General features: G+C 37.9%; 1 protein-coding gene across 5 annotated transcripts in view; it reads left to right on the top strand.

Annotated features, from left to right (window-relative positions):
- The window catches only part of USP6NL (USP6 N-terminal like), a 115,696-nt gene that overhangs the window by 40,776 nt on the left and 49,328 nt on the right, over nucleotides 1–25,592 (top strand). For 4 of the 5 annotated variants that reach the window (XM_026119321.2, XM_064502435.1, XM_026119323.2 and 1 more), the window contains exons 3-4: nucleotides 12,773–12,846; nucleotides 13,254–13,336. In XM_026119321.2, the coding sequence (XP_025975106.2) occupies nucleotides 12,773–12,846; nucleotides 13,254–13,336 (157 nt within the window). Of the gene's footprint in view, nucleotides 1–6,251; nucleotides 6,355–12,772; nucleotides 12,847–13,253; nucleotides 13,337–25,592 lie in introns of those variants that run through there. The other variant, XM_026119320.2, reaches the window with a different exon arrangement.

Below are 25,592 nucleotides of genomic sequence, written 5' to 3'. Positions count from 1 at the left end.
TTCTAACAATTAAACCTTTAGCTGATGCATGCTGAATGGATGCAAACAAATGTATAGTAGTGTTACCAACTACTAGTATCAAAGTCATCTTCAATTTGGTAGGGATGCAGCTTAGGCTTTCCTGCAGTTGGTCTGCTGTGTTTCCCTTAAGCTTGATGCTGGGACCCAAAGATTATAAGGTAGCTTTCAAGGACTGCCTTCATGCCTTGAATGGGAAATTCCCTGGCTGGTTGGTTAGTTTGTTTAGCAGTCCTCATAAGCGAGTGTGGAAACAACAGAAACTTGATGGCCATCACTGACTACCTTTTCTTGTGTCAAGGATGAAGAAACTGGTCACATTTTCCTTCCCAATTTCTGCTGCTGCTTAACAACCTTGTTTACCCTTCATTTGGCTGTCTTGTTATTCTTCTAGCCCTTCCTAGACCACTTTATAAACAAAAAAAGGGTGAATCTGGTACTGCATGACACTTAAGATAATTTCAACTGTTTAAAGAGGATTTTAGTCCTTTTTGCACTCCTAAATCTCATTTTAATTTTTAATTAGGTGAATGACTGATCTTAAGTATCTGATTACTCAGATTTTCAAAGCAACTTGGTGCTGTGTAGACACAACTGATTTATAAGCAGGCAGTAATCTAAATTTGCCTTGATGTCTTTCTGCAGACTTATCCAAACTTATCTTGAAGTCACAAAGAGTAGATTTAGTGTCATAGAAGCTTCTTGATGCCATTCAAACTTTTTCATAGGATTTACTTAAAGGATCCTAGTTGTACTTAGGGTATTGCTCCAGTTAAAGTGTTACCTACTGATGATGAATAGCTCAGAAGCAGAGTTGCTAAAGAAAGCTGCTCAGCTACGGTGAAGAGTTGTTAAAACTGCAGCGTGTAACTCTCTCAGTTTTAACTCGGTGATTTTGTGTAACCACTTTTAATGTGTGGAGAATGCTCATAATCACAGCTGTATCCAGAAGGGCTTTGCAGCCCCGGTGTAACAGCACTGATTGCTAATGGTCCCTTTGGTATATTATAGGAGGTGGAGGACTAGTTTAAATTGACACCATATGGCTATGGGTCACAACAGGCTGCTCAACAGCCTACAATAACTGGAGTGTGATGTGCTCTCGCTGGGATTCAGCAAGACCCATGTTACCATATTAAAAGGCTTTATTTTCCTGTTGTGTATTGGTGTGAAACAGCCTAAAGCAAAACAAATCCTGGGATGCCGACGTGCGAAGGTCTGCCCCTGAATAGGCAGAGCACTTGTGCAGTATGTGGGAGACTGAAGTTCAAGTATTTGCGGAGACTGAAAGTTGGGTTTCTCATGCTTTGGGAAAGGATAAATCACTAGATACCTTGTGATGTCTTTTTTTCCCCCCTTCTCCTGGAACCGACTTAGGAGTACATGTGCAGTTGGTAAGTGAAAGTGGAGGTGCAGTGACATCAGTAACTGCCCTGCTGTAATTGTGAATGCTTCCCGTTCTGCGTAGAGCAAAGTCAAACCAAGTTTCGGCTGCTGGGTGTAACTGGGACCCAGAATGTAACCACAGCCATCAGGTGAAGTCAGATGTTAAAGCAGAAGTGCGTAATCGCTTATGTTTACTGGGCGGGTTGGAAGGAGTTCCCTCTTCTGCCCTGAGATCCTGGTGACGTCTTGCTTCTGCCACCGTGGGCCAACCCTGGGGCTCGTCTGGCTTTGAGCTTTTCAGACTTACTAAACTGGCAGAATAGTATCTGCTGCATAAACAAAACTAAAACGGGAAGAAAAAAGGTTAGTTGGTTTGATCAGTTAAATTTTATGTGTAATCAAATGATGAGGTGGGCTGTATTTCAGAGAACACTCAAAGATCCTCTGTGTAGAGGAACAAAACTTCTTATTTTAGCCAGTAAAATGATACAAATACAGATGAAACTTTTTCTACAACTACAGCCACCTCTAGTGAAGAAATTAAACATAGCTTCTTGTAATAGCCCCCTTCAAAAACACCTTCCAGAGAATTTGCCAGCATTGTTTTGGTCGTGTTTTAAGCTAGGAATAGACTTCGCATCATTAACAGTGAAAGCTAAGATGGTATTATTGTTTGCTCCATTAATTTTGACTAATGTTGAGATAAAAATGATTAATTGAGAGATTTAAGATAATTTGCGCAGTGTGGCATCTGACGACTTCTATTTAAGTTTGTTAATGTCTGTAAGATAACTTATGAAATGTTCAGGCTTATGTCAGAAACTAAAATATTATAAAATATTTTACAATTTAAAGTTACTGTTTAAACTGACTGCAAATCTCAGTGCTGTTTAAACATTTTCTATTACTAAATAAAATGTACAGTACAGGAAATCTGAAACTATATCAGCTAGAAAAATATTAGATAAATTATTTGAAATGTTCTATTGATTTCTGTTAGTGGGGAAGATGGTTTTTATATGTCAGTCTAACGTATGGCATTGGGGAAAACCAAAAGCAAATATATTGTGGAGAATGTTCTATTTAACCTTGCTGAAAGATCATTTTGCTTTTATGTTTAGTAACCTATCAAAGGTTAAGAGAGGTATGAATAGTTTCAATGTGCAGAAGGGATGTTTTGGTTTTCAGGAAACTCAGGGGATTGCAGACATAATACGCTTTTATCTTAAGGTGTGAGGGATCAAAATAGTTGGAATTTTCAGCTATATTTCTTTGTAAAGTCATAACTGATACCTGAAAATAAATTAATGGGGAAAGGATGACTTGACTTACACAAGGTTGAGGCTGAAGTTCCTGAAATATTCCTGCTATTCTGTCTGTTAATAATACTTCTGTAGTCGTGTGTCTGATCTCACCGTCTAACAGAGCAGTTGATTTGCAGAATATTTTATTAAAACATGAATTATAAAGGAGTACAGCTGGGAAAGGTCATGAATTTCAATTGTATGTGAATAATATGCATGGATTGCAGCTGAAGCGGAACACATGTTATAACAGCGTCAATTCTAGCTGGAGCAGGAGTTGCAGGACATTTAATCCTTTGTGGAAGGCTGTAAAATGTCACCATGTAGCCGAAAACCGCCTATGTTCTTCCGTGAAGACTGTGTCTTTCTAGTTTTGTTGCTGCTGGTCATAACGTGTTAGAGAAACAAGGCTTCCTCTGTGTTACTGAGCAGTGAGAATGCAGATGTGCTTTGATCCCTGCTCTCACAGCTGCTCGTAGGGTTGACATTACTTTAGACAGAGCAGCATCTATGTCTCCTTGAAGATGAAATGTGTAAGTGATACTTGACCATTTCATAATGGTCCTAATGCCAACAAGGAAAGAGGAAAAAATAACAGTGCAGTGTTGAAAAGGCCAGATACCAACTACATGCTTGGGAAGAAGGAGAACAAAAGATGACTTAATCTTAGACATAAGACACTACCTGGTTGTTGCACAAGTCAGACCTGTCTGGCACTGGCAAGCCCAAAATTATACCCAGCCCAAGTCTTGAAATTTCTGTCTCTTAAGAGTTGCCATAAAATGTGTCAAATTGTGTTGACAGAGTGCTGGGCAGAAGGGTATTTGTTTTTTTTTTTTTCTTTTTCTTTTCTTTCAAGAAAAGAGTATTGTTCAAAATTTGGCTTCCTCTTTTCAGTGTAGCTTGTTACAAATTAGCAATTATGGTTTCTTTTGGCTTTGCAGCTGACTGCGTTGGCCTTTAGCAAATTAATTATCTCATGCTCATGAGTGCACATACAACACTGCATAAATTGGAATTGCAATTGAACCTGTCGCTCCGCTTCGCAACCCTTGTGGCAACATTCAAGAGTAAGGTGATATAGTGAACATTCAAACTACAGCTTCAAACTGGATTAGCTGCTTGTAGCCATGGCTGATGGAGGTGATTTAATTTTAAACTGTACTTATTTATGTGAAACAAAACTAATTGCAAATTAAGACCAAATAAATGGCCAGGATTCATTTTGCTAGACCATATTCTTTTTTTTTCCCTGTTTTCTTGCTTGTTTATTCTAAATTTTGTTCTTTCAGTGCTCTTTTAACTGTATGTATTTGCAGGGATTTGTTGTTAAATACTTAGTCCTGGACATATTGTAATAATTGATTAATATTTGTAGAGCTCCTCTGAGTCTTTCAGTAAATTGCTGCTTAAAAACAAGATAGTAATAATAGTTGATTTAAATTCTTGTCAATATAAGTCAGACTCCTAAATTCGAATTTTGTCTCTGACACAGGCTGCCTCTGCGGAGTACTGTTCAGCAGTGCTGCCTTGGTTTCCCCGCTCTTGCTTTGGCTCCTTTGAGCATTGTTTTTAAAATTGCTTTGAGACGGCTTGTAGTAGCAGGTAATTCTGTTTCTCATGAAGCCTCGAAGTGACCGTATGCCACTGGTGACCACACAGAAGCTCGTAGGGGATCTTCCAGAACTGCAGATGTTCTGCTCTAATGGAACTTGTTTTTTCATTAAGAAGAGAGTTCACTCTTGTTCCTTCAGACAAGTTAAATCCTTTCTTTCATGTATTCTCCTGGTTCCTCCTCATACGGTACAACTAAAATCCTACTCTGAAGAAGGGATTTCGAGGTGGTGGTGGGGCATGTAGTTTTCTGCAGCTGGAATGCATTTTCAATGCAGAGCATAGCTGCATAGATCGACTTTTAAAATAATTTTACTTCATGTTTAGTGGGGTTTTTTTGCTTCTGAATAGAGAGCTTCTTTCTAGCCAGAACTTCCCTTTTATCTGTGTAAGTCTCTAGTATGTATATTGTTGTGTGTGTTTTAAAGTAAACTTTCTTTTTAAGAGATAACAAAAATATCAGAAGAATACAACTCTCAAACTATTGCTACCTGAGAGTAGGGTGTGGTAGAAGAGGACTAGGATTATTAGAAACAGCAGTGTTAACAGTGATTAAGGTATCTATTGAAAGAGAGTTACTCTGGATTGAGAGCATGTAGCCATTGTGGGCAAGTTCTTTTCCCCACAAAAATGCTCATAAAAATGCTTCATAAAAATGAAAGACAAGTCCTGTGTAGCAGGAGGATTGCTGCTATGTGCGTGAGCATGTCAGCAACAAGAAAACGTAGCTTGTGAAACAGATGTGCTTAGCAGCAGAGACCACGCTGGCTTAGTCTAAATTCCCATTATGTCAATAGATGAAAATATTAGCGGCTTCAGTTTGGGTAGGATCCATATTTAGTAACTGATGTTAAAGACAAGGAGCTATTGCTTGTTTCCAGGTGCAGTGCTCTGCTGGGCAATATGAGGAGGAAGCTTAAAACAATTAAAGAAACTTTTTTTTTTTTTTTTTTAGTGGGAGATATCCCTTGGTGGGGGGAAATAGTCCAATGCACTTGATCAGGTCTACTATCCCTTGTGTTTGAGCACTTTTCAAGGAAGCCAGTGGTGTTGTTTCTGTTGACTCCATGAGGAACTGGGTAAGATGCCCAGAAGTCCTGCAGAGGGTGTGCCGTGATTGTGTAGGTCCAGGAGTGGGAGCCCGTGCCCTAGGCGGGTTCCTGGCTGTAACCATTGTGCAGGAGCTGACATTTTGCTTGAGAATAACGAATATATAAGGACTATTATATATATTGTATGTAACTATGTATAAAGACTAAAGAGAATTTTTTTTTCCAGTTTTGAGGATGCTGACTGCGTACCAGCTTTCAGAAAGCAGACAAATTCTACTGATATTTAATCATGAAGTTTTACTACTTTTAGGAAAAGATTCCCATCAACTCCTAACATCCTAGATATTTTAGGTTCTGAAGGTATCCTTAACAATAAAGTAGATCTAAAAAGAAAATATGCAAAATCCGCATCCTGTTCCTAGGGAACCCCGCACAGTTATGGAAACCTAAATCATGTTTTTACAGGGTGTCTTCATTTCATGGTTTCTTAAGCAGTAAGTCAGGTATAGGGTACTTTAAGCCCTGTTTCTAGTGAGTTTTTCTTTTTAAAAAAAGATGCTTTGCATCTAGTCCTTGGTAAATACAGATGGGAATTCTTACGCCAGAGCGCAGCAGGGCTGTGGTACGGGAGCAGTGTCTTGTGAGGCTGCTTGTTCAAATGCTCTTGTTTATTATAAGCGGGAATGCCGGGCTGGAGGCTGCCGCGGGTGATGCGAGCGTGTCGCCTGAATGACACTTCTCAGCAACAAATGGCATCTTTGTCCGAATATGTGTAGTTCGTGTAGCTGTAGAGCGGCCATTTCTTGAAAAAGGAAGAGCCGTGCCAAGTGGCTTGTTTACACGCACGGTTTTTCCAAGCGGAGGAGGAGAACTTTCCCCTGTTAAAGCAATTTAGAGTATGATCTAGAAGTAAACAGACTTAATGAAGACTAAAACTGACTTTTACAAGGACCGGATAGAAAATCAAAATCTAAATACTGGTAAAACGTCTTTTAAATTTATGTACTCATCTTTTAATTGTTAAGCTTTCTAGATATATTGTTTTCTATTTTACTTCAATTTCTGGTAAGTGCAAACGAAAAGTTTTATATATGTGACGCTATTAAGTTATGTTATTACATTTAATGGTGGAAGAAATGTAGATCACCTTCTGATAATATTGATTGCCCGAAAAAATAGTTATGTAAAAGGGATTGTTTTTCTTACTGAAAGCATTTAATTTTTGTTTTCACTGCCTAAAAATAACCCGCATGAAGAAGAAAAATAGATTGAAATATAGTAAGTGATGTTTAATCTTTTTTGCTTGGAGCGAGTTTATTAAACATCAGCTACCCACAACGAAATGCTATTAAATGTACATGATGGCTTTTATTTCAGTGTCGGTGGGAATGGAATGGGAGGGAGAATGAACAGCGTCGATATTAAAGGGACTTTCCAATATGACCAGAGACTTAAAAATGTTTTGCTTATCGCTCTGAAATGCGCTTTGAATGCGTAGCTGCCGAGCAGCTGTCGGTCGTGCCTGCAGTCAGGACTTTATGCCAGTGTGGCTCTCCGTGCAGTGGGATGTGTAGTGTGCCAACAAGCAAGAATTTGAGTGAAGTTGAAGAAGAAGAAGAAATAAATTAGCACATTCTGAGGTTTTTTGGTTTTTAGGTTACTCTGCAGTTGAGGAGGCCATGATGGTGGGACACATAACAAAACGGGGAGAAACCTCCTTTCCAAAATTTGGGATAAGTTTGCCCTGCACGGTAATAATATATTGACTCTTGTCAGAAGAGGTGGAGAAAGAACAGAAAGACTCAGTACTTAAATTTATGGCACATCTGTAAGAAATCGTTTATTATGCTGCTGATAACGCTTAAGCACTGTAACACACCTTGTAGCTATATGTTCCCTGAAACGTATAGGATGTTGTGAGGCTTCAGGTCCGGTGACTTATTTTGTGCTACCTTGATGATGTGGTTTGTGCTCCGCTGTTTGTCACCTTTTTCCAGGTGAGATGCGGTATCTTGTGGAGCACTTTCAGCCTGTTTGAGGGAGAATTTTAAGAAGTGAGCGCAAATCACCCCAGAGATCATTCACATCGAGTTGGTTGACTTCTTGTGCATGGAGATGGGTAGAGACACGTGCTCAGTGGAGTGCAGATGAAAACTGCGTTTTAAGATGATGTACCTCATCTTTTTCAGTTCTGTAGTTGAACAGGATTAGGCAGAAGCAGAAACCTTAAAGAGCAGAAGCACGGTGAATGGTTTGCTGGTGGTGCTGGTGGGTTTTTTGGCTTTTTTGTGTGTTTTTTTTGGTGTTTGTTTTACAGTTCTGTATCTTAGAATTTGTTTTCTTTAAACTTTGGAAAGGCACAGGGCTTTCCTGTCTTCTGGCAGTCCCTCCCGCAGCAGCTCAGCCCCTCCGGGCTGCGGGCTGAGGACCAGCTGTACTTGGGGGCCGTTAGTTTTACATTCACCACCGACCTGGAGGAGCGGAGCTGCTGCCAGGCTGTTGCAGACTGCTCAGTAGCTCCTTGAGACTGTTGGAAATACAAAAGATGCCTCTTTTCACTACTTTATTTTGCAGCACTGAGTTACTGCTGGGAGCGCAAGAGGGATCCTCAATGTTTAGCTTTGTAATTTGGATGAATACAAGACCACGTTATTGCAAATTTTGACTACGTTATTGCAAATTTTATTTCTTCTTTTCTTTTTTGCCTTTTTGCCCCTTTTAAAAAAGTTACGTCTTAGGTGGGTGATAGCGGGACATCAGATTGAAGGTTCTCCTCTATCTGTGGATGAATTAGGATTGTGTACTTTTAGTAGGGCTAGTTTATTTTTTTGCCTTTGCCATGGGCGACTTATACATTTTTGCATACCGTCACCTTGCCGTGTTCCTGAAGAAACGCTGTCTTTATAAAATCCTGGAAAATTGCTGAGGTAAGCAGATACTCTTATTAAGATGACAAAGGAGTAAAGCTTGTACTTGATGCTAAACAATATTATTTTTTTTTCTTGCCGTGTAGGGCTGATAGCAACCCACCGAAGTCTAATTTATCAAGCTCTTTATCAGTTTAAACTTAGTTGCAAAATGAGACCACATCTAGTTCTGTTCTGAACAATCATCGCACAATATTTTGCTACTAATGGAAAAAAGTTTGTTTCTTAAGTCACAATTGTATCCAATTTTGAAGCTTTTATAATAATAGTAAAACTACCAGAGGACATGCAAGATGAATAGTTGATATTGAATGTGAAGGGTTTTGATTACCTCTATTAGCTCAGGTGTGGTAGAGTCAATTATGTTATAGCTTGAAGCAGTCTACAACAGGCTGGCATTTCAGGACTTTAGAAACGCTGTAATCATTCATAATCTATTGAAATGACAAATACTGTTTAAACCAACTTTTTTTTAATGACTACGTGACAAGTTTTTTACTTGCTTACGTGTTTGCTATAGTAATCAGAAAAATGACTGTTTAAAGAAAATATTTTTTTAATAACAAAATATATTCTAATCAGAAAAATCTGGTGACTGTAAGGAATTAACATAATAATCTAGAAACTTTTGTATAAATTGTAGGCACTTTGCAGTGGCAGGTGTAAAATTAGCTGGAGTCCAGGGTCTGATGGATAAACAAGCACCCTTGAAAGCTTTGGACCTGTGCCGACGCTGTTAGGTTTGGTAAAGAAGGCTTAGAATTTTTTCAGCTTCCATTATTACAGATAATCTTCAAATACACACAGAAGTGACTTTTTTTTTAAAAAAATAATAAAATTACTGAGACACCACAAGGGATGGTGAAGAAAAATAATCCCCTAGATAGCCCAGCAGTCATTGCTTAGCCTTCTTCACTATTCAGGTAAATTGAGTTCTTTGCTTTTTACTTGCTTTATGTGACCCTTTGATCTTCACAAATCATTCTTACTCTTTATTTTTTCAACCTTAAATTTCAACTTTAAGTATCCTTTCGAAAGTTTAAATCTAGCGGTTTGCTAGTGGTCCCTGCTATGCTGCAAAGTAAGGCAGCCCGATTTCCCAGGGAGAAGCAAAAGCGACGGGGCAGTAAGTCCTGCTGTTACGTCCCTTCCTTTTTGCAGCGTCACAGGTTGGGATTTCCTATTCAGTTTTCTGTCTGTACTGATGCTTCAATTCCTCTGAGTGCTGCTTTTCAAAATTAGGATTGCAAGGTTTGATATACGTAAAATACAGGGGGCTGGGAGGTCAGTGTGACGTACAGGAGCGATGAGGGGAAAATGCTCTCTTGGTTGGGGGGTGTTATGTAGCGTATCAGGCCACTCGATTCCGAATAATTTGTTCCTGGCCTTCCTTTTTATGACTTACTTTTTCCAAAAGCTTGACGCATGACGCTGCTGCTGGCGTAATTTTAGGTGCAGACCTTTACTTACACTCATTGTACCTGGTAATTGTGAGCAGTTATGTTAGGGACTTAAATGCACTGTTTATTGCACCATCATCTGCAGATTTTACGAGCATTGATTGTATCATTTTTAGCTTGCTGGTAATATATTTGCTCATTTTTTTTAGTCAGTAACAGAGCTGTCTAATACTTCATTGACTGTATATTAGTGTCAGTCTCATCTGAGATTGTATTGTTTGCTGTATAATGGGATGTCGATCAGCTGTAATGCTAATCTTTAATTAGGAAATCTAATCATATTTGTTTCACATCTTTATCCGTTTTCATTCAGATAAGACAATATTTAGAGTATCTATTATTTGTTTCTAATTTCATATAATGTGGAAATGTATTTTTGTGCCTAGGGAGATATTTCACAAAGAATTCTTCTTTCTGTTTCCTTACTTAGTTTGTACCTGATCATGAATCATTGTGTAATTTCTAAATTGGAGATACTTAAATAATCCCTTTTATAAGAAAATCATATTTTATTCATATCTCCTGAAGTATAACCTCTTGTCCCCATTTCAAGCTGTTTTCTGAGCTTTCAGCATGGTTGGATTAACGTAACATTAAACTATCCCAGTGCAGCTAGAAGGTTAAGATGATTCTGGCAGGAAGTGAAGAGGATTATTTTAAAGGCAATGAATATGATAATTTCCACACTAAATGTAATTGAATTGTCATGAGGCATAGAACATGCCAAAGTTTGATTCGTATGTTATTTATGTAGAGGAAAAGAAGGTAAGCCATGGACATAAATGGTTTCAACATAAATCAGGACATAGTTTCTAGTGCAAATACAGTTTTGCATTCTTTTAATCAAAGGTTTAAACTTTGTTTCAACTTCTGCTACTTTTTCCATCTGTGGTGTCCTTGAACAGTCTATGTCCTTTTCCCTAAATACAAGTAGTAATGTATTTATGAGTTCTATTAATGAAAAAATATTACCATATCTACTATTTACTAGTTATCTAATGCATTCTCAAATCAAATCTAAACCCTCTTTTACTTAAAAAAATAGTGATGGGAATTTTTCCCCCTTTCTTCAAGCCCAGTAGGAATCATATTTCAAACCTGTAAGCTTTCCCCGAATGTATCCATTGGAGAAGTAAAGATTAAGATCGCCTGGTGCTTGGGTTGTCTCATCTCATGCAATGTCAGATTTCTAAGCAAGCATGAAGTTTACTTTTAAAGTCGTATAGTTGGTTTTCTATAAGGAGTTACTGTAAGCGCAGACTTGTTTGTGTCTTGGAAAAGAAAATGCAATTTAATTTTGCTTATGGTCATTTTAGCTTCTCACTTTTGAAGTAACACTAGGCTTCATGTGCTACTTCGTGGTGTAGATTTGCTAGGCGTTAGTGGATGTTGTCTGTTTAGGAGGCATAGCACGTCTACTGGTGAAGGATGGAGGAAAAAAAAAGGATTGTTATAATTGTATAGGCAGTATCTAGTTCTTAAATATGCTCGGGGTAGCTTAGAATTCAGTTTGTGCCCTTACTTTGTGACAATGTGAAGGAGGCGATGCTCAGGTGGTGGAGTTGGTGTGTAAGAGAAGTGGTCTCCTGGTCAGCGTTCAGATGGGTAGTTGGGGTAACAGGGTCCCCAGCAACTGTAAATCTGTGTCAAACAAAGAGAGACCTGCAGCCAAAGTGCTTTGTGTCTTGCCGTCCTCTTCAAGCAGAGGCAGACCCCGGCTGACTAGAAACTAGGAATCAAGGTGGACACAGCACCTAAAGAGCCAGCGCAACAGCACGTTGCGTGGGCAGCACCAAGGGCTGGGCAATGAGGAAGGAGTCAGCTCCCTTCTTCCCTTACAAAGAGTGAATTGTTCATCAGTACTGCAGCACAGAGCTGCGGAGCTTCAAAACATAGCAGATGCAGTTCTTAAATTATTTTTTCCCTGAAATAATTGCATAAATACATGACTGTTGGTCGTTGGCACGCACTGGCAAAAATGACAAAGACCTATGTCCTCCCTAGTGAATGGGATAGCATTGGTGGTGGCAAATGGTGGTGACAAGCAGGAGGGAGCCAGAATGAGGTGAACAGAGAATAGCTTCTGGAGGTGGTAAGTGAAAGCTCCAAAGAAGGAGTTGCAGTTTCCATTAGGGGAAATCTGGGACAAGCATTTTGCTGCCATGATGCTTGTATCTCTGCGAGGATGTTCCCGGCTTCCACCTATGCTCTCCTGGAGAAACTGTGAGGAGAGCACGGACGAGAACATACTAAATCTAGTCTGGCAGACAGATGAGAAGGCCACCTTAGCACAACTACTTTTCTAAATATCTGTGAAATATGTTGGTAAATTTTATAAAAGAAATACTGCATTTGCACAAATAAGCATATTAATAATGTCATGCAACAGAAAACTATAATACCAGATCTATTTTTCTCTTTCTCAGCCCGAATACTTGAAATGTTGTCATATTCTGACACTTACTCCATCTCTGGGTTGCCCAGGTTGCAGTTCTAATACACTGTCACCTCCTCTGTTTTCTCAGAAATAAGCTGAGAAATTGCCTGAGTTAAGTCATGCAGTGTTTCTTGGCCATTCCTCAGTCTTCTAATCCCTCTATGTGAATCTTGTAAATAGTTCAAACTTTTGTTTTAAACTAGTAGTGTATATTTTGGATTTCTTTGCCCTTTATGAATGTTTGTTGAATTAGCAATGAGTAGATTTTACTACTTTGTTCAGTCTTCTGGTTTATGGGTTGTGGGATTTTTTTTTTTCCAAACTTTCAGTAGTTATTTTGATAGAGAATGGGGAACGTTCTAAATTTAGCAGTTAGAGTAAAATATAATTATTGGATAATATTCTAAACATTATTAAGATATCGCTTCTGTGTGCCAAGGTCATATTTTGCTTTATTACGATTGCTTTGGCATTCCTCCACCCTCTTAAGTTGAGATTTATTTTCCAAGTATTTAGCTGCTGTTCTGTGCTCACAAGGAAGGGAATCTCAATAGCTTTATTTAATCCTCAACAGGTGCAGATGCCGAGCAGGATGCTGCTATCAAACTTGCCCAAGAACGAGCAGAGATAGTTGCCAAGTATGATAGAGTAAGTAAACTTGCTAATAATTTAACAACATTTTATAATTAATCTCAGGAACGTTTCTGTTCTAAAAAATAAATCCCACTAGCTTTTGTTTAAAATATTGCATAGTACTAATCTGGTGGTTTCATTTATACAGTGGCTAGTAGGTGAGTAAATCCCTCAACTGGAGTATTCTGGGTAACACCTCAATCAACTCATTTTTTGGTGTGAGGACTTTGATGGACTACTGGGGAGAGACAAGGAAAAGCATGAGATTATTACAAATCTGTGGCTGAAATCTATTGTTGAAATCTACTCTGTGTACCCCGGAGTCCCCCAAAGATTATGCTTGAAGTGGCTGAATCATATCTTTATTTTTTAGCTTACTGCGTCATAAAACTTCATTGGCTCTTTCTTCCTCTCCCTTTTAGGGACGAGAGGGCGCACAGATTGAACCATGGGAAGATGCTGACTATCGTCTCTACAAAGTCACAGATAGATTTGGGTTTCTACAGTAAGTAGCTGCTTGAAAAGAATATAAAATTAAGCATTTGCTTTAATTATGCTTTTTTTTAAAATTGGATTGCCTGCTTGGTGAAAGCATTGGTAACTTCTTTTATTAGATCTCTTGAGAGTTCTATTTGCTGTGTAAATTTTGGATAGTCTTTCATTGTGCTTTTCAATTCTATTTCTAGCTTTTTTTAATTCTGCAACTTAATCTAGTGTCGGGAGTGAAATATCTTTGAATATTTTACTTGGGAATGACAATTGATGCTATAAAAATGTGACTTTTTTGAGCTGAGTTAAAATGCAGATAAATTTTATGTATAACAAATACTTTAAACAAAAACTGCAAAGCCCTCAAAACGATTTTTTAAAATTTTATTAGAATAATATCAATCTTTTAAAACTGTAAGGTTACACAGTAGCTATATATGGACAATTTCATGACTCAGTCCTTTAAAGTTGAATCTCATTTGACTTCATGTACTCAGTAACCCTATTGAAGTCTCTGCAGATTCGGGACCTAACACTGCATCAATATGTAAAGTCAGAAAATGCCAGAATCCGGAACAAATTCACAAGTACCTCTTTGTAAGAAATAATCTCTGTCTTTTTGGCAAATAAAAGGTGATAGTATTAAATTGTCTTAGAAGCTTTGTGCTTGGCAAATGGAAATACCAACTTGCAGAAGTTCAGCACAGACTGGTTTGCTACTTTTTATAATGTCCAGTCAAGACTCTTAATATGTTCAAACATAAATGTCAAATATTAAAAATGGTGAAATGTAGTTAGGCTATCCAGAAAAATCAGCGATTAGTGGAGAAATGTACTTTTGTAGTGTTCAGCATTTTTGTTTTTGCATTTTTTTTTCCTCCTATACTGTAATGTTTTCCTAATCAATTAAAGTCATTGTCACCTGTGAACTGGCTTCACTTCATTAGGAGTCAATTTTGTGCAAGACTTCTGGGCTGCTGTATTTTACACACAGGTCGCTGTATTGGTAACCTGCAGCTCTAGCGCGTTGTGTTTGGGTTGCAGGGAAGAAAACAAAAGCATTCTTAATGGAGGATGGATGTCGGGATTATTTCTTGTTGAATAGTTGAAGCCACTGCTAAGTTCACCACTGACTTCGGTGGGAACTGAGTCGAGGTCCCTCAGCGTTGCAAGGGAATTCTCGATTTAGGTACCTGTAGGAACTTCTGAACTTTTCTTGTTATTTGAATTGTGATATTTGCTTTTTTTAATGTATTGAGCATGGATGAATGTTATTAAAGTCTGCTACAGTTGCTATTGCAGTCAGTTTTGGGGGATCTCGGATGCTGTAGCTCCGGTGCCATAGCAGGTCTGAGATGCAGCTACGAAGGTGCTTCTTGACAAGTTAGCTTGTGCCAGCTTCCGTGCTGCTGCAGCTAGACTGCTGTAGCTGCGAAGGCAGTCAGCTTGGAGCTACTGTGGGCACCCGTGTATGACACAAAGGTCATTTCTGCTGTGTGGCAGGGTAGGTGTAGGCTAATCATTAGGCTGCACTTCCTTTCTAGTAATGTCATTAGTCACTGAAGCAAAGTCTATGCAGGGTTTGTTCCCTATAGAGTCAACTTCAAGGGGTGAAATCTGAAAGATTTCTAAAATGTGAGCACTGCATAAATTAACAGTGTTTGTAGATACTCCATCTCTTCGCTAACTGTGTGGTACTCTTTGCTTATATGCTAATCTGTGTGCCTCTGTAAGGCAGAGTTCACTTGAGAGTATCATCAAGGCTGCTTTATGATTCTTCAAAGCAAATTCATTGTAAATGATGCTTTCATTTTCCTGAGAAATAAAATCTCTCCTGATATAAGAACTGTAATTAGAACAGGCATATCAAATGTCTTTTCAGGGAAAGACAATTTATTTTACACTATGGATTATAATTACGGTCTGGGATTTACTTATGCTGCAATACTGACCCTACAGAATCTCCTGTTTCTGAAAGAAAGTAACTCCTGTTTCTAAGATGATTTGGAAAGGTAAACAGCAGAAATGCAGCATGTACGAAAAGCCTCGAACAGTGGCTTGAATGGATATGATCCACCCCATTCCCTGAAACCTTAGAAGTGGCAAGTCAGCACTGCAGTGAGCGATCAGTGACAGAATTAAAAATCTTCAGCGCTTGCTTGCTGTGTCTTGCCAGCTGTTCCTTACTGCGCTGTCGAGGCCAGGAATTCCCTGTGACCCATCCATCGTGTATTTACAGTGTGAATTAACAAAACAGTCTAATGCACATTGAAAACTGAAAACGTGGGGACAGTATAAAGCTTATTGTAATCTTGTTAGGATGTCTGCAATGATTATGTAACTGTTCTGTTTACATCCACAGCTTAAAATACGAAATAGCTGAAAAATGTCTTTTGTATCAGAGTGCTGCTGGATGTGGGGAACCTGTCAGAAGTTCAGGTCTTGCTTGCTCCAGTGCAGTCAGCCTTGATTGCCATCAGTAGTTTGTAGTTTTAAACTTCTCTTTCACCTTGGCTGTGTCCTGTTTGCAGCTTTCCTTGGCTCTGTGAACATGTGGCCAAGTTAAGCTGAGTGCTGTTGGGCTGGGAAGATCAGTTTGGTGGGGTCAAGCCACTCAAGACTTCTAAAGACCAGTTTTGACCTAGAGACTTAGAATTCCTAGGTTGTCCCAGTGTCCTTATTTGTGTGTCAAACCGGAAATTAGTAAACTTGGAGAACCTAAAGACGCGCTTTTATCGTCTTCCTGTAATACTGGTGGTAGGTTGGTAGTAGTGGGTAAAAGTATATAGATACTGAGAATATTCAGAGTAGCAGAGGGGACCTGCCTTTTTGTGTCATGATATAGAAATTGGTAGTGGTTAGAAACAAAAATGAAATTTGCCTTAAGGTGGACTATTTAACCTTGAGACTAACCTTTGTTTAAGGCCCAAAGGGGAATAACTGTTGGGTAGCTCTGCTCAGTGCAAATGGTTGTTTATGATATTTAGGACCATGTTTATCTAACACTCTGTCTTAATTTTGATAGCTACTGCCTTAGGAAAATGAATTGCTTGCTATGGTACTGTTTTCTATTTTGTAAATCTGCAAATGAATCTGAAATTTCTGTTTGGCTTCAGATATTAAAAGGAATTCAGTGTGGTCAGGTTATTTTAATAACTTTGCAAAGTGCAAAAGCATTGTAATAGTGAGGATTAATTGTTTGAAATGAATAAAGGGAAGCTTTAAAGTCAGATATGAGAAACTTAGCAAACATGCTAAGCGGTGAAATAACTCCCTGGGGATCTGAAGGGAACCTCTGTCTTGGCATGCTTAAGAGCAGACTGGAAAAAACAAAACAAAATATAGGAACATTGTCAGTGGGACGGGCTATATCATAAAAGGATTATTTTCAGTAGCTTATAATTTATATGTGGCTGAGCCCTGCATGAGCCAGCAGGAGTTAAAATCTCATTGTTGGATAAAATGTAAAAAACCTTGTCCTTACCGATTGCCTTTGTTGCAAGGCTGCAGAGAAGTGATGGTGGTTGTGCTTTATTTAAAGCATATAGTGTTGTGGGCAAAGCAGTCTTGACTCGGGGAATTTTTGTGCCATTTAGTTTACTGGCAATTAAGACAAATTTTTGATTACTGATTTGGATACCTGTGTGTGTGTATCTATGTATGTTTATGTGTATATGTATATATCTTCGTGTATGTATATATCTCAATGTGTTTGGATATCTCTGTGTGTGTATATATATATATGTATTATTAATGTGTGTGTATACATATAATCTCAGTATATTTGGATATCTGTGTGTGTGTGTGTATGTCTCTCTCACATCCACCCACCCACCCCAGCGGTGAAGGAGGAGAAGACAATTCAAAGGACGCTTAGGGAAGGACCTTTCCTCCCCTTTCCCCAGGCTCAGCTTTGGTCAAACATCTCACACACGCCATGCGTGCAGTACCTAAAGCGAGGAAACCTCCCTGTTCTGCATGCAGTCAACCAGTGGAAACTCAGTTGTGAAGATGATGACTGAGATGGTCCTAGGAGGAACTTTTGCCTATTATTTTTGTCCTTTATTATCTTGGGGACAGCCTCGGTTCTGCTTAGCTCATTGCCAGGGCGGGGGGAACCTCAGTCTTGGTTTCTAGACACGTTGATAGTTTCATTGCACTTTTTTCCCCAAGGGAAAAAGGCTTGTTCAGAGTCCAGCGTTCTCACATGATTATAAGGGCACAGATGGGGTCTGAAGAAGCTGAGCTTGGGATGCCGATGTGCCTTCTTAAAGCAGAGAAAATGCTGCGTGCCTGCACTTCGACTCAGTCAGTAGCGGTTCGTGCTTTACAGTGCAGCATTTCCAATCCTGTTACATTAATTTCAGTTTGGACAGCAGAAGAAGAAAGGTGAACTAACATTTGTTTCATGTTGATACCGTTTCATACAGTATTAATAGCATTGTTCATCCTAACTGGTATAGACTTTTTTCCATTGAGTACTTTTGAGTCCTCCTCAGCTTCACCTGGTACACATGGAGCAGTGCCTTATTAAAGCTTTACTCTTCTAGCAGAAGTCCTTCCTCCTTAGGGAGCTCAGCTGAGTCATTAACACAAGAGTCTTGAGAGGACAGATCAGTACATTTCTCGGGTGCAATATGGTTATCTATAATCTCATAACTAACACTGTTTCAGCCGTTTTGGGAAAGGGATAAGGTGGAATGTGTTTGGTATTCATAGCAAAAGCATAGCTGTTCTTGTGTGCTGGAGGTGTTCTGTCTTTTGGTTCAACCATGTGTCAAGAGACGTGTGATTTAATCAAAAATTCTAGTTTCACATTCAAAGTACACAAAAGAAGTACCAGTATGTTGCCAAAAACAAAACCCAAACCCCAAACACCCTACATACAGGAAAAAAGTAGTTCCTCTCTTTTATGTTGAAGCCTGGCTAAGTTTTAAAATAAGGCTTCTAAAACTTTTCACTGTGGTCTGCACTTTCATGGCATCTTTGCATTGTGGATGCTTCTGGCCGCAGTTTTTCTTGCAGCAATCATTTACAAGGCAATAACTTCAGGAAAGAACGTAAGTGAACTTCTGAGTGTCTTGAAGGTCGTAGCAGACATTCCAGTAATGCCTTGGGATCTAGGATCTCCCCACTTGAATTCTTCAGTTGATTTGTTACTGCTTTGGATGGTTAAAAAAAACCAAGGAGAACTAATCTGGTATTCCCTAGGGCAGCTGCAAGTCCTCTACTACTCCTTGGAACATTTTGAAAGATTTTTCTTTTTTTTTCTTTTTTCCTAAGCCTACAGTTTCAAGACTAATATGGAGATTGATTTTTATATTTAACAGTAGCAATTTAGTGATTTTTTTAAATAAAAAAGTTGTTAAAAGTTTGAAGGCAATAAAAGAAATCAATAAATCTAAGTCAATTTTTTGTAGAGAAATATGAATTTAAGTTTTCACAAAAATCACTAAGGTGAATATTTAAAGAATTATGTTGGTGACTACCCTTTTGGGAGGTTTTTTATTTTTGTTTTTTCAACATCTATCTAGTTAGAAGGACAGATAGCTTTATTCTGCTTCTTTTTTTTTCTTGTGTAATGTCAAGGTTGAATAGTCACGTGTGCATTAGCTGACTCGGGTTTGCAAAACAGCCTAAACTTTGTACTTGCTCCCAAAATAGGATAGAGGCTGAAAGCAGCATTTTGCAGCTCTAAAGGTCAATACTGGTTTCGGGTGGGAGCTGGTTCTCTTTTGGGCCTTTTCAGCACGAGGCCAAAAGTCAGCAGGCAGGATGAGCCTGACAGCCTCAGTGGCTTCCCAGGATGGCATGGGAAACCCTGTTCCCTGTTTGTGGGCAAATCCAGACTGCTAGAAGGCACCTGCCTTGGCCGAGGTCTCTGTCCACGTTCTGGGATCCTTTGCACTGAAGTCACTGTCATTGAGCGACATTCCCCTCACAGGAACGGACTAGATCAGGCATCAGCTTGGATCGTTCCTTTGATACCCATTGGAAATAAAGATTTCTGTCCTTCATCAGATGGTGACACAGCAAAATGTATCAAAAAGATTCCTTGCCTTTCCTTTTTAACCAGCAATTATGATTCATATCATCTACTCTTTTATTTGCAGTGCTGGTGTGCATGTTCTCTTTGTATGCTTTTATCTATCTGTGTATCACTGTCAGCTGTGGGGGACGTATGCCATTTCCCTTTATGAGAAAGCTCTTTAAAACTACAGTTGTGTGAAGAAAAATAATTGTAATTATTTTTTGGAATTCAGGGGCAGGCACAACTCAAAAGCTTTTTTTGACTAATCTATGCTGGAAAACATATTAATGATTTAATACATGTTGCCTAATATATTGTGGAAAACATGATAGTTGATTAGGCCTTAATACACATGAAATGCAAATAATAAAAGGAAAAAACCACAAATTAGTTTTGTAGCTTTTCAGTAACCTTTTTTCTTTCCACCACTCATTGATGGATGCCATCAACTGAATTGTCCTGTTAATTGTTGATTGTTGAGCTGTGAAAAGCGTAAGCTGCCTTGAAACAATTTAAGAAATACAACAATTATTTTCAAGACTATTGTATTTTTCCCACCCGCACAATTTGAATTCTTTTCAGATATTAAGTTGTTATTAACAAGTTTCGTGTTAACTTATATTAAAAACAATGTGTTACTGTCTTGTGCTGTTAGCATCTTGAGCACAGATTCTGTGGTCTAACTTGGGTGATTCAGCTTGAACATGTTTCTTGTTTTTATTTATTAATTTTTATTATCTGCTCAAAAAAGAGAAACTGAGAATGTACATGCACCCTGATGGACACACTACAGCCTTAATATCCAGGAATCAGTGTGGTGAGGGTGGGCAGATTTGATGTTTATTCTGCAAGCTTTTTGTTGTTGTTTTTTGTTTTTTTCATAGTGAAGGAAAAATATGTACGATCAAACTACCAATGGTAGAAAATACAGTTTGTTTTTTTTCTACATCCTTGAGTTTCTTTAAAAAGTTGGATTAGGTTCTTGCACTCTAACTTCTAGAGTAGTTCCACATTGATTTTGATGGAATTGTACTGATTTACAGCAGCTGAGAGTCTGACTCATACTTTCATTCTCTTTATCCCATCAGTACTGGAGTAGTGAACATGCTTTTTGAATAGTTTGCTAATGCTGGAGATTACTGTGTTGCCTGAGGCACATTTCAAATAGTAGAGTTCCTTATTCTTTGGTTTGCTAAGATACCTAAGAGGCCTACCTGCTCTTTTTTTTCTATCAAACTTTATTCTTTAAATGCATTGCATTTTTATTAGGTCTGTAATGCATTTTTGCAGTGTGCTGCAAAACTGAAAATAGCGGAGCAAAGGAATGGAGAGCTCAGGCAAGAATTGTGAGATACTTTATGAAGCTTCCCCCCCCAACTGTTTGAATAGGGAGTAATATGATCACAGTGAGTTGTTGCATTCTTTCTCTTTCTTGATAATTTATGCAGAGTCTTGCTGGAAAACAGTTCTTAATTTCTAAAGTATTCTTTTGTGCATTCCTTAGCACTTTTTACAATACACCTGCAGAATCATATCTTCAGGGACAATAATTCCTACTTAAGCAGCTAACCTGACTGATTTGTGTAGGTACAGAGGTGAAGTCTGTTCAGGTAAGAGGTTTAAAGACTGGTCCCTGTTCTTGGAAGCAAAAGAAGTTACACTGAGATGAGAAAAGGTTTGGTAATAGAAATGAAAGAGAAGCAAGGTGGCTGTAATTTTGTCACAATCAAAGAAATATATATGAAATCCCTATTTCTTGAATAATTTTAATTTCACATTTCTATGAAAAAGTCTACATATCAAAGCTTAAGGAAAGAACACTGAGGTTACTAAGGAAGTTGAAAAGCTTTTGTTCATAGTGACATACAGCTAATATCCTTAATTTTCTAGGCACAGTAAGTATTCCCAAACTCATTAAGTGACATGAAGATGTGCTAAAAGATCAATGAAATGTTTATTCTTAACACATCAGCTCTAAATGTAAATCGTATTACATTTTGGATATTGCGGTCATTCACAGAGACTTGCTGTCATTTTCTCCTCCCAATCCTTTCTTCTCGGCTTTGGGAGACAGGGTCAGAACTAGCTGTCAGGAAAGTGGCTTTACTCTTCCCTCCTTTGGGAAGAACGTGTGCTACTTTCAGCCTCTTCCAGCTGCCAAAGACCAGTCTTTAAAATATCAGATCTCAGATGTTAGAGAAGACTTGTGTTTCTCTTAATTCCCTTCTCTACTGAATACATGAATATGCCTCATTTTGACTGGCTGTATTTTTTTTTATGTGGTATTTCTTGCTCCTGAGAATAAAGATTTACTACGAAAATGCTACTGTAGTCTTGCATAGTGTACAGTGAAGTCTGTCCTATAATGTGCAATGCATTTCCCTAGACTGATTTTGCTCTGAAATATTCATTGCTAATCAACATATTGAGGAACTGCTGTTTAAAAAAGAAAAAAAAATCAACTCTAATTAACCTTCTTTCCTTCTGCCCTAATGTACACTGAGGATATTATTATTTTTATTAAAGTGGAGAAATGGAAGTTTTCTTGGATTAGTAATTGAGATTCAAAATGCCTTTTAAAATTCATCTTACTAGCGTTATGCAACACTTTTTTTTTTCTTGCTTGCTGTCACAGAGAGCTACTTTTAAAAGAATATTTTTAATTGCATTACAAAGCATGGTATGAAAATGTGACAGCAATATAATAATTATTAGTGAGGAGGTTGTCAAAATTTTTGGGACCGGAAACCATCCATCGGTTTAAGAACTCCTGATAAGCTAAAAGTAATGGGGCTAAATTTCAGACACCTTGGTAAATACCTGAACAGTATATTTGAGCTGTCTGTGAATTTTGTTTAGTTGTTATCAAGTCTGACCCTTTCAGTTTACGACCCTGCTTCCATGATAGAGAATGAACTTTGATCTCTGCATTCGTGTCTGTTTATGGTAGTGGGTGCATTTTAATCTTTTTTTTTTCACTGACGCATTTGAACTTATTTCTGAAGTATGGGGTGTGTATAGCGTTTTGCAATAGTAACGCATTGACTCCTAAAATTGGTGTTTTGTTCTGCAATCACATATGCGGTCAGAAATGTTGCTTTAGAACGTGCTGTAGTTTTTGGGTACTAGGAGGAACTCTTCAATGTTTCTTCTGTTTACTTTTTCCTCAAGATCATTTTTTAAACTTTGAGTCTTTTTTGCTGAAGTATCTAGTCATTTATTCAATAACTGTCCAGTGAAAAATGTGTAAAACAGACCTGGGGAATAGGAGGGGAAACCAGACCTTCTTTCCCAGCTGATCACCTGTGAGCTTCAGAACCATGTATGATCTACTGTATTCATACACCACTTGCGTTTTTAGTGATATAACTTCAACCAGGGAAGTACTAAGTGCCCTACGCCAGGTTGACTTCTGGTTTTGGCCATGTCATTGTCCTCACCAGAAAGAGCTGATTTTGAACCTCATCAAACTAAGGAGGATATTTGAACCCTAGATGAACTCATAGCAAAGGCTCTTCTGGACCTGTTTGAAGAGAAGAAGAGCCAACCACCTGTAATTTGAACAACAGCTAAAGTGACCAGCTTCTGGACTGGTATTTATAGCCCCAAAAGCAGAGTAGTGGGACTTCAGATGTATCCTTCTCAGCTGTATTTTTGTCGTCTTTGTTTTGTTAATTTTGGTATCCACTGGAAAATAAGGAACCTTGTCTATGCACTGTGCTCTCATGGTTTCAACTGTCTCTTAGTCTATGAGTCTAGAAGTTACCAATCAATTCTTCTGTGGTTTTAAGACTACTCTTTTCATTTCTTTTACGAAAGCATTTAAGGTGTTCTTCTGTTTTTTTTTTTTTTTTAATTTTTTTGTTCATTTTAGAGAAAGGTTGATTTTTTTCCCCCCTTCTTTTATGTTATCATGGTGATAATCTAGTGCATGGTTCTTATACTACTTTTCCTTCATGTAGCTTCCTCCCATGTAAGAAAGAAAAGGTTTGCTGCTCTTCTGGGTTTCAGAATTTCTTAAGTTTACTCTTAGTACTAGAATTGAAACATGAAACTTAAATCCATTTTTTCAGTTGAGTTAGTTCAGGCTGCCACTTCTTTGTGTATCTGCAGAGGACTGTTGAAGGGAGGTGAATCCAGTTGTGCAGCTCTGATTGCAAATACAAAAGTAAGCTCGGGGATAATTATGCTAACTGGAAGCAAATACTGTGTTTTTGTTAGCAGCTGCAATTTCTTGATGCAGATGGTAGATCACTCACAGTGTGCTTGGATTTCATGATCTATTTCCCTTTATGAAAAGAGCTATTAGGTAGCAGAACTGAGCAAATGACTAAATATGGTAAAAATATGATTTAGTTGGTACAGTACACATATAATAAACTGATACACCTCAGCTTTCTTGAGTCTGGTTTTAAGTTACTGCTTAAGCTCTAAAATGAAAAGATTTAACAAAATCATTATTATCAGATACATTTCCTACTGTATCTATAGAAAATTAAAGTACCTGAATGTAAAGAGTGGCCAGAGTAAGCTTTACTGACATTGATTATTAAGAGAGCGCTGAAAAAGGACTTGGGGGACAATTCTTAAAAATACAAAGGTGCTTCTACTCTGGACCCAAGTGAAAGACCCACCAAATGAGAATTTTAGTCTGCAGAAGATTATTTCATCAAAGAAGCAATTGTAGGTAGATAAAGCATTGCACTTCAGCAGTTAACAAAAATATATTGCTGAAACATTTTATCGTAGTTAATTTATGTTGGAACATACTGTGTGTAGGGCATGAATTTTTATACAGATGAAGCTGCCAGCATATAAATCCAGGATCACTATTAATGTACAGTATAAATGCTCTGTACAGTATCTACTCTGTAAGCACTACTTAAAAGCAAGTAGTTAAAAAAAATTTTTTCTTTAGACTTTTATGTATTGAATGTATATCAGAAGCAAGGCAAAGAGCTTCATTCTTCTTAATTTGTCTCTGCCACTTTAGGGTTTTAAGGTAGCTTGGGCACATAACTTTTTTTTTTTCTTTCTTTCTTTTTTTCTTAAAAGATACTTGGAATGTGATTCTGAGACATTTTTAACCCTTATGTTTGTGTATAATCAGTCAGAGTGACTTCAGAAATCACTAGAAGTGCTGCTGTGCTTATTTATGCAGATTATAGATTTCCTCAAAGGTCTTCTGATTCCAAGCTGGAAAAACTTTAAAGTTTGTCTACGGAACATGCATTTTCCTAAAGATGCAAAGAAGCTTGCATTTCAGTATGTGGCAGTGGAAATACAAGTATACTTTGTTATGAATTTCTCAATCATTGTTTATATTGGAAGTAAAAACTTTACAGTTAAGAAACGTTCTCCACAGCAGGAAAGTACTTAAATAAAAGCTCACCCCTTTGATATTTAATTGAATTTGATAAGTCTTTTAGTTTTGTTTCCTCTCTGACAGTGTGTATTATTTCAAGTTCTTTGGGCAGGGACCATATGTTGATGGAATTGTGCTCTGCATATTGGCAGCAACATCAACAGTATCCACAAATAGTCGTAGCTAAAATCTAGTCATAAAATCACATATGATCCAATCCTTTGCCAGTGCTAAATTTTTTCCTGCGACATATTTCCTGATAATTATTTTGTGGAATATCACATTGGCTTATCCTGTATGTTAATTAATTGGCTTTGGCTTGCTTATGAATTTTAACAAAACTTCTGAAAGCTGTTTCTTAATCTGCTGTGGTCACCACCCACATACTGTGCAAAGGTTATTTGGTGAAATTCAAAGCAGATGATTACAGTAGCATAGCCTCAATTTTTCTGATAGACACAATCAAAATTATGAGTTATATAAATAAAATATGCAAGGGAAGGAAGAAGGAAATGATCAGTGGAATTTTATCTGTGGAAAATCCATCATTTAATTAAAAAAAATGTTTTCTTATTTGCTCCTTAATATTCTCAAAAAACTTTTCCATGTATCATTAGTTTTGAAAAGGACACTGTTGCCCTTAATTTCCATTCAAAGGTTGGAAGATCAAAGCAAGCGCTCATAATCAGAATTCTTCTGAAAATTAATTTGTTTGGACTAAAAGATCTGAATTTGACACTATCTGAACACTTAGGCTTGTGCTTTAAAAAGTAGAATAATTTAATCATAGGTCTGAGGAAAGGCATAAAATTGAAATATTGTTTTACTTGTGCTTATAATGGTTAATTAGGTTCTTTCAGTTGACTTCAGAAAGCT

Source organism: Dromaius novaehollandiae, chromosome 1 (assembly GCF_036370855.1).
Source record: "Dromaius novaehollandiae isolate bDroNov1 chromosome 1, bDroNov1.hap1, whole genome shotgun sequence".
NCBI lineage: Eukaryota > Metazoa > Chordata > Aves > Casuariiformes > Dromaiidae > Dromaius > Dromaius novaehollandiae.
Note: the sequence above shows the minus strand (reverse complement) of the source record. Positions and strands in the feature narration are given on the sequence as shown.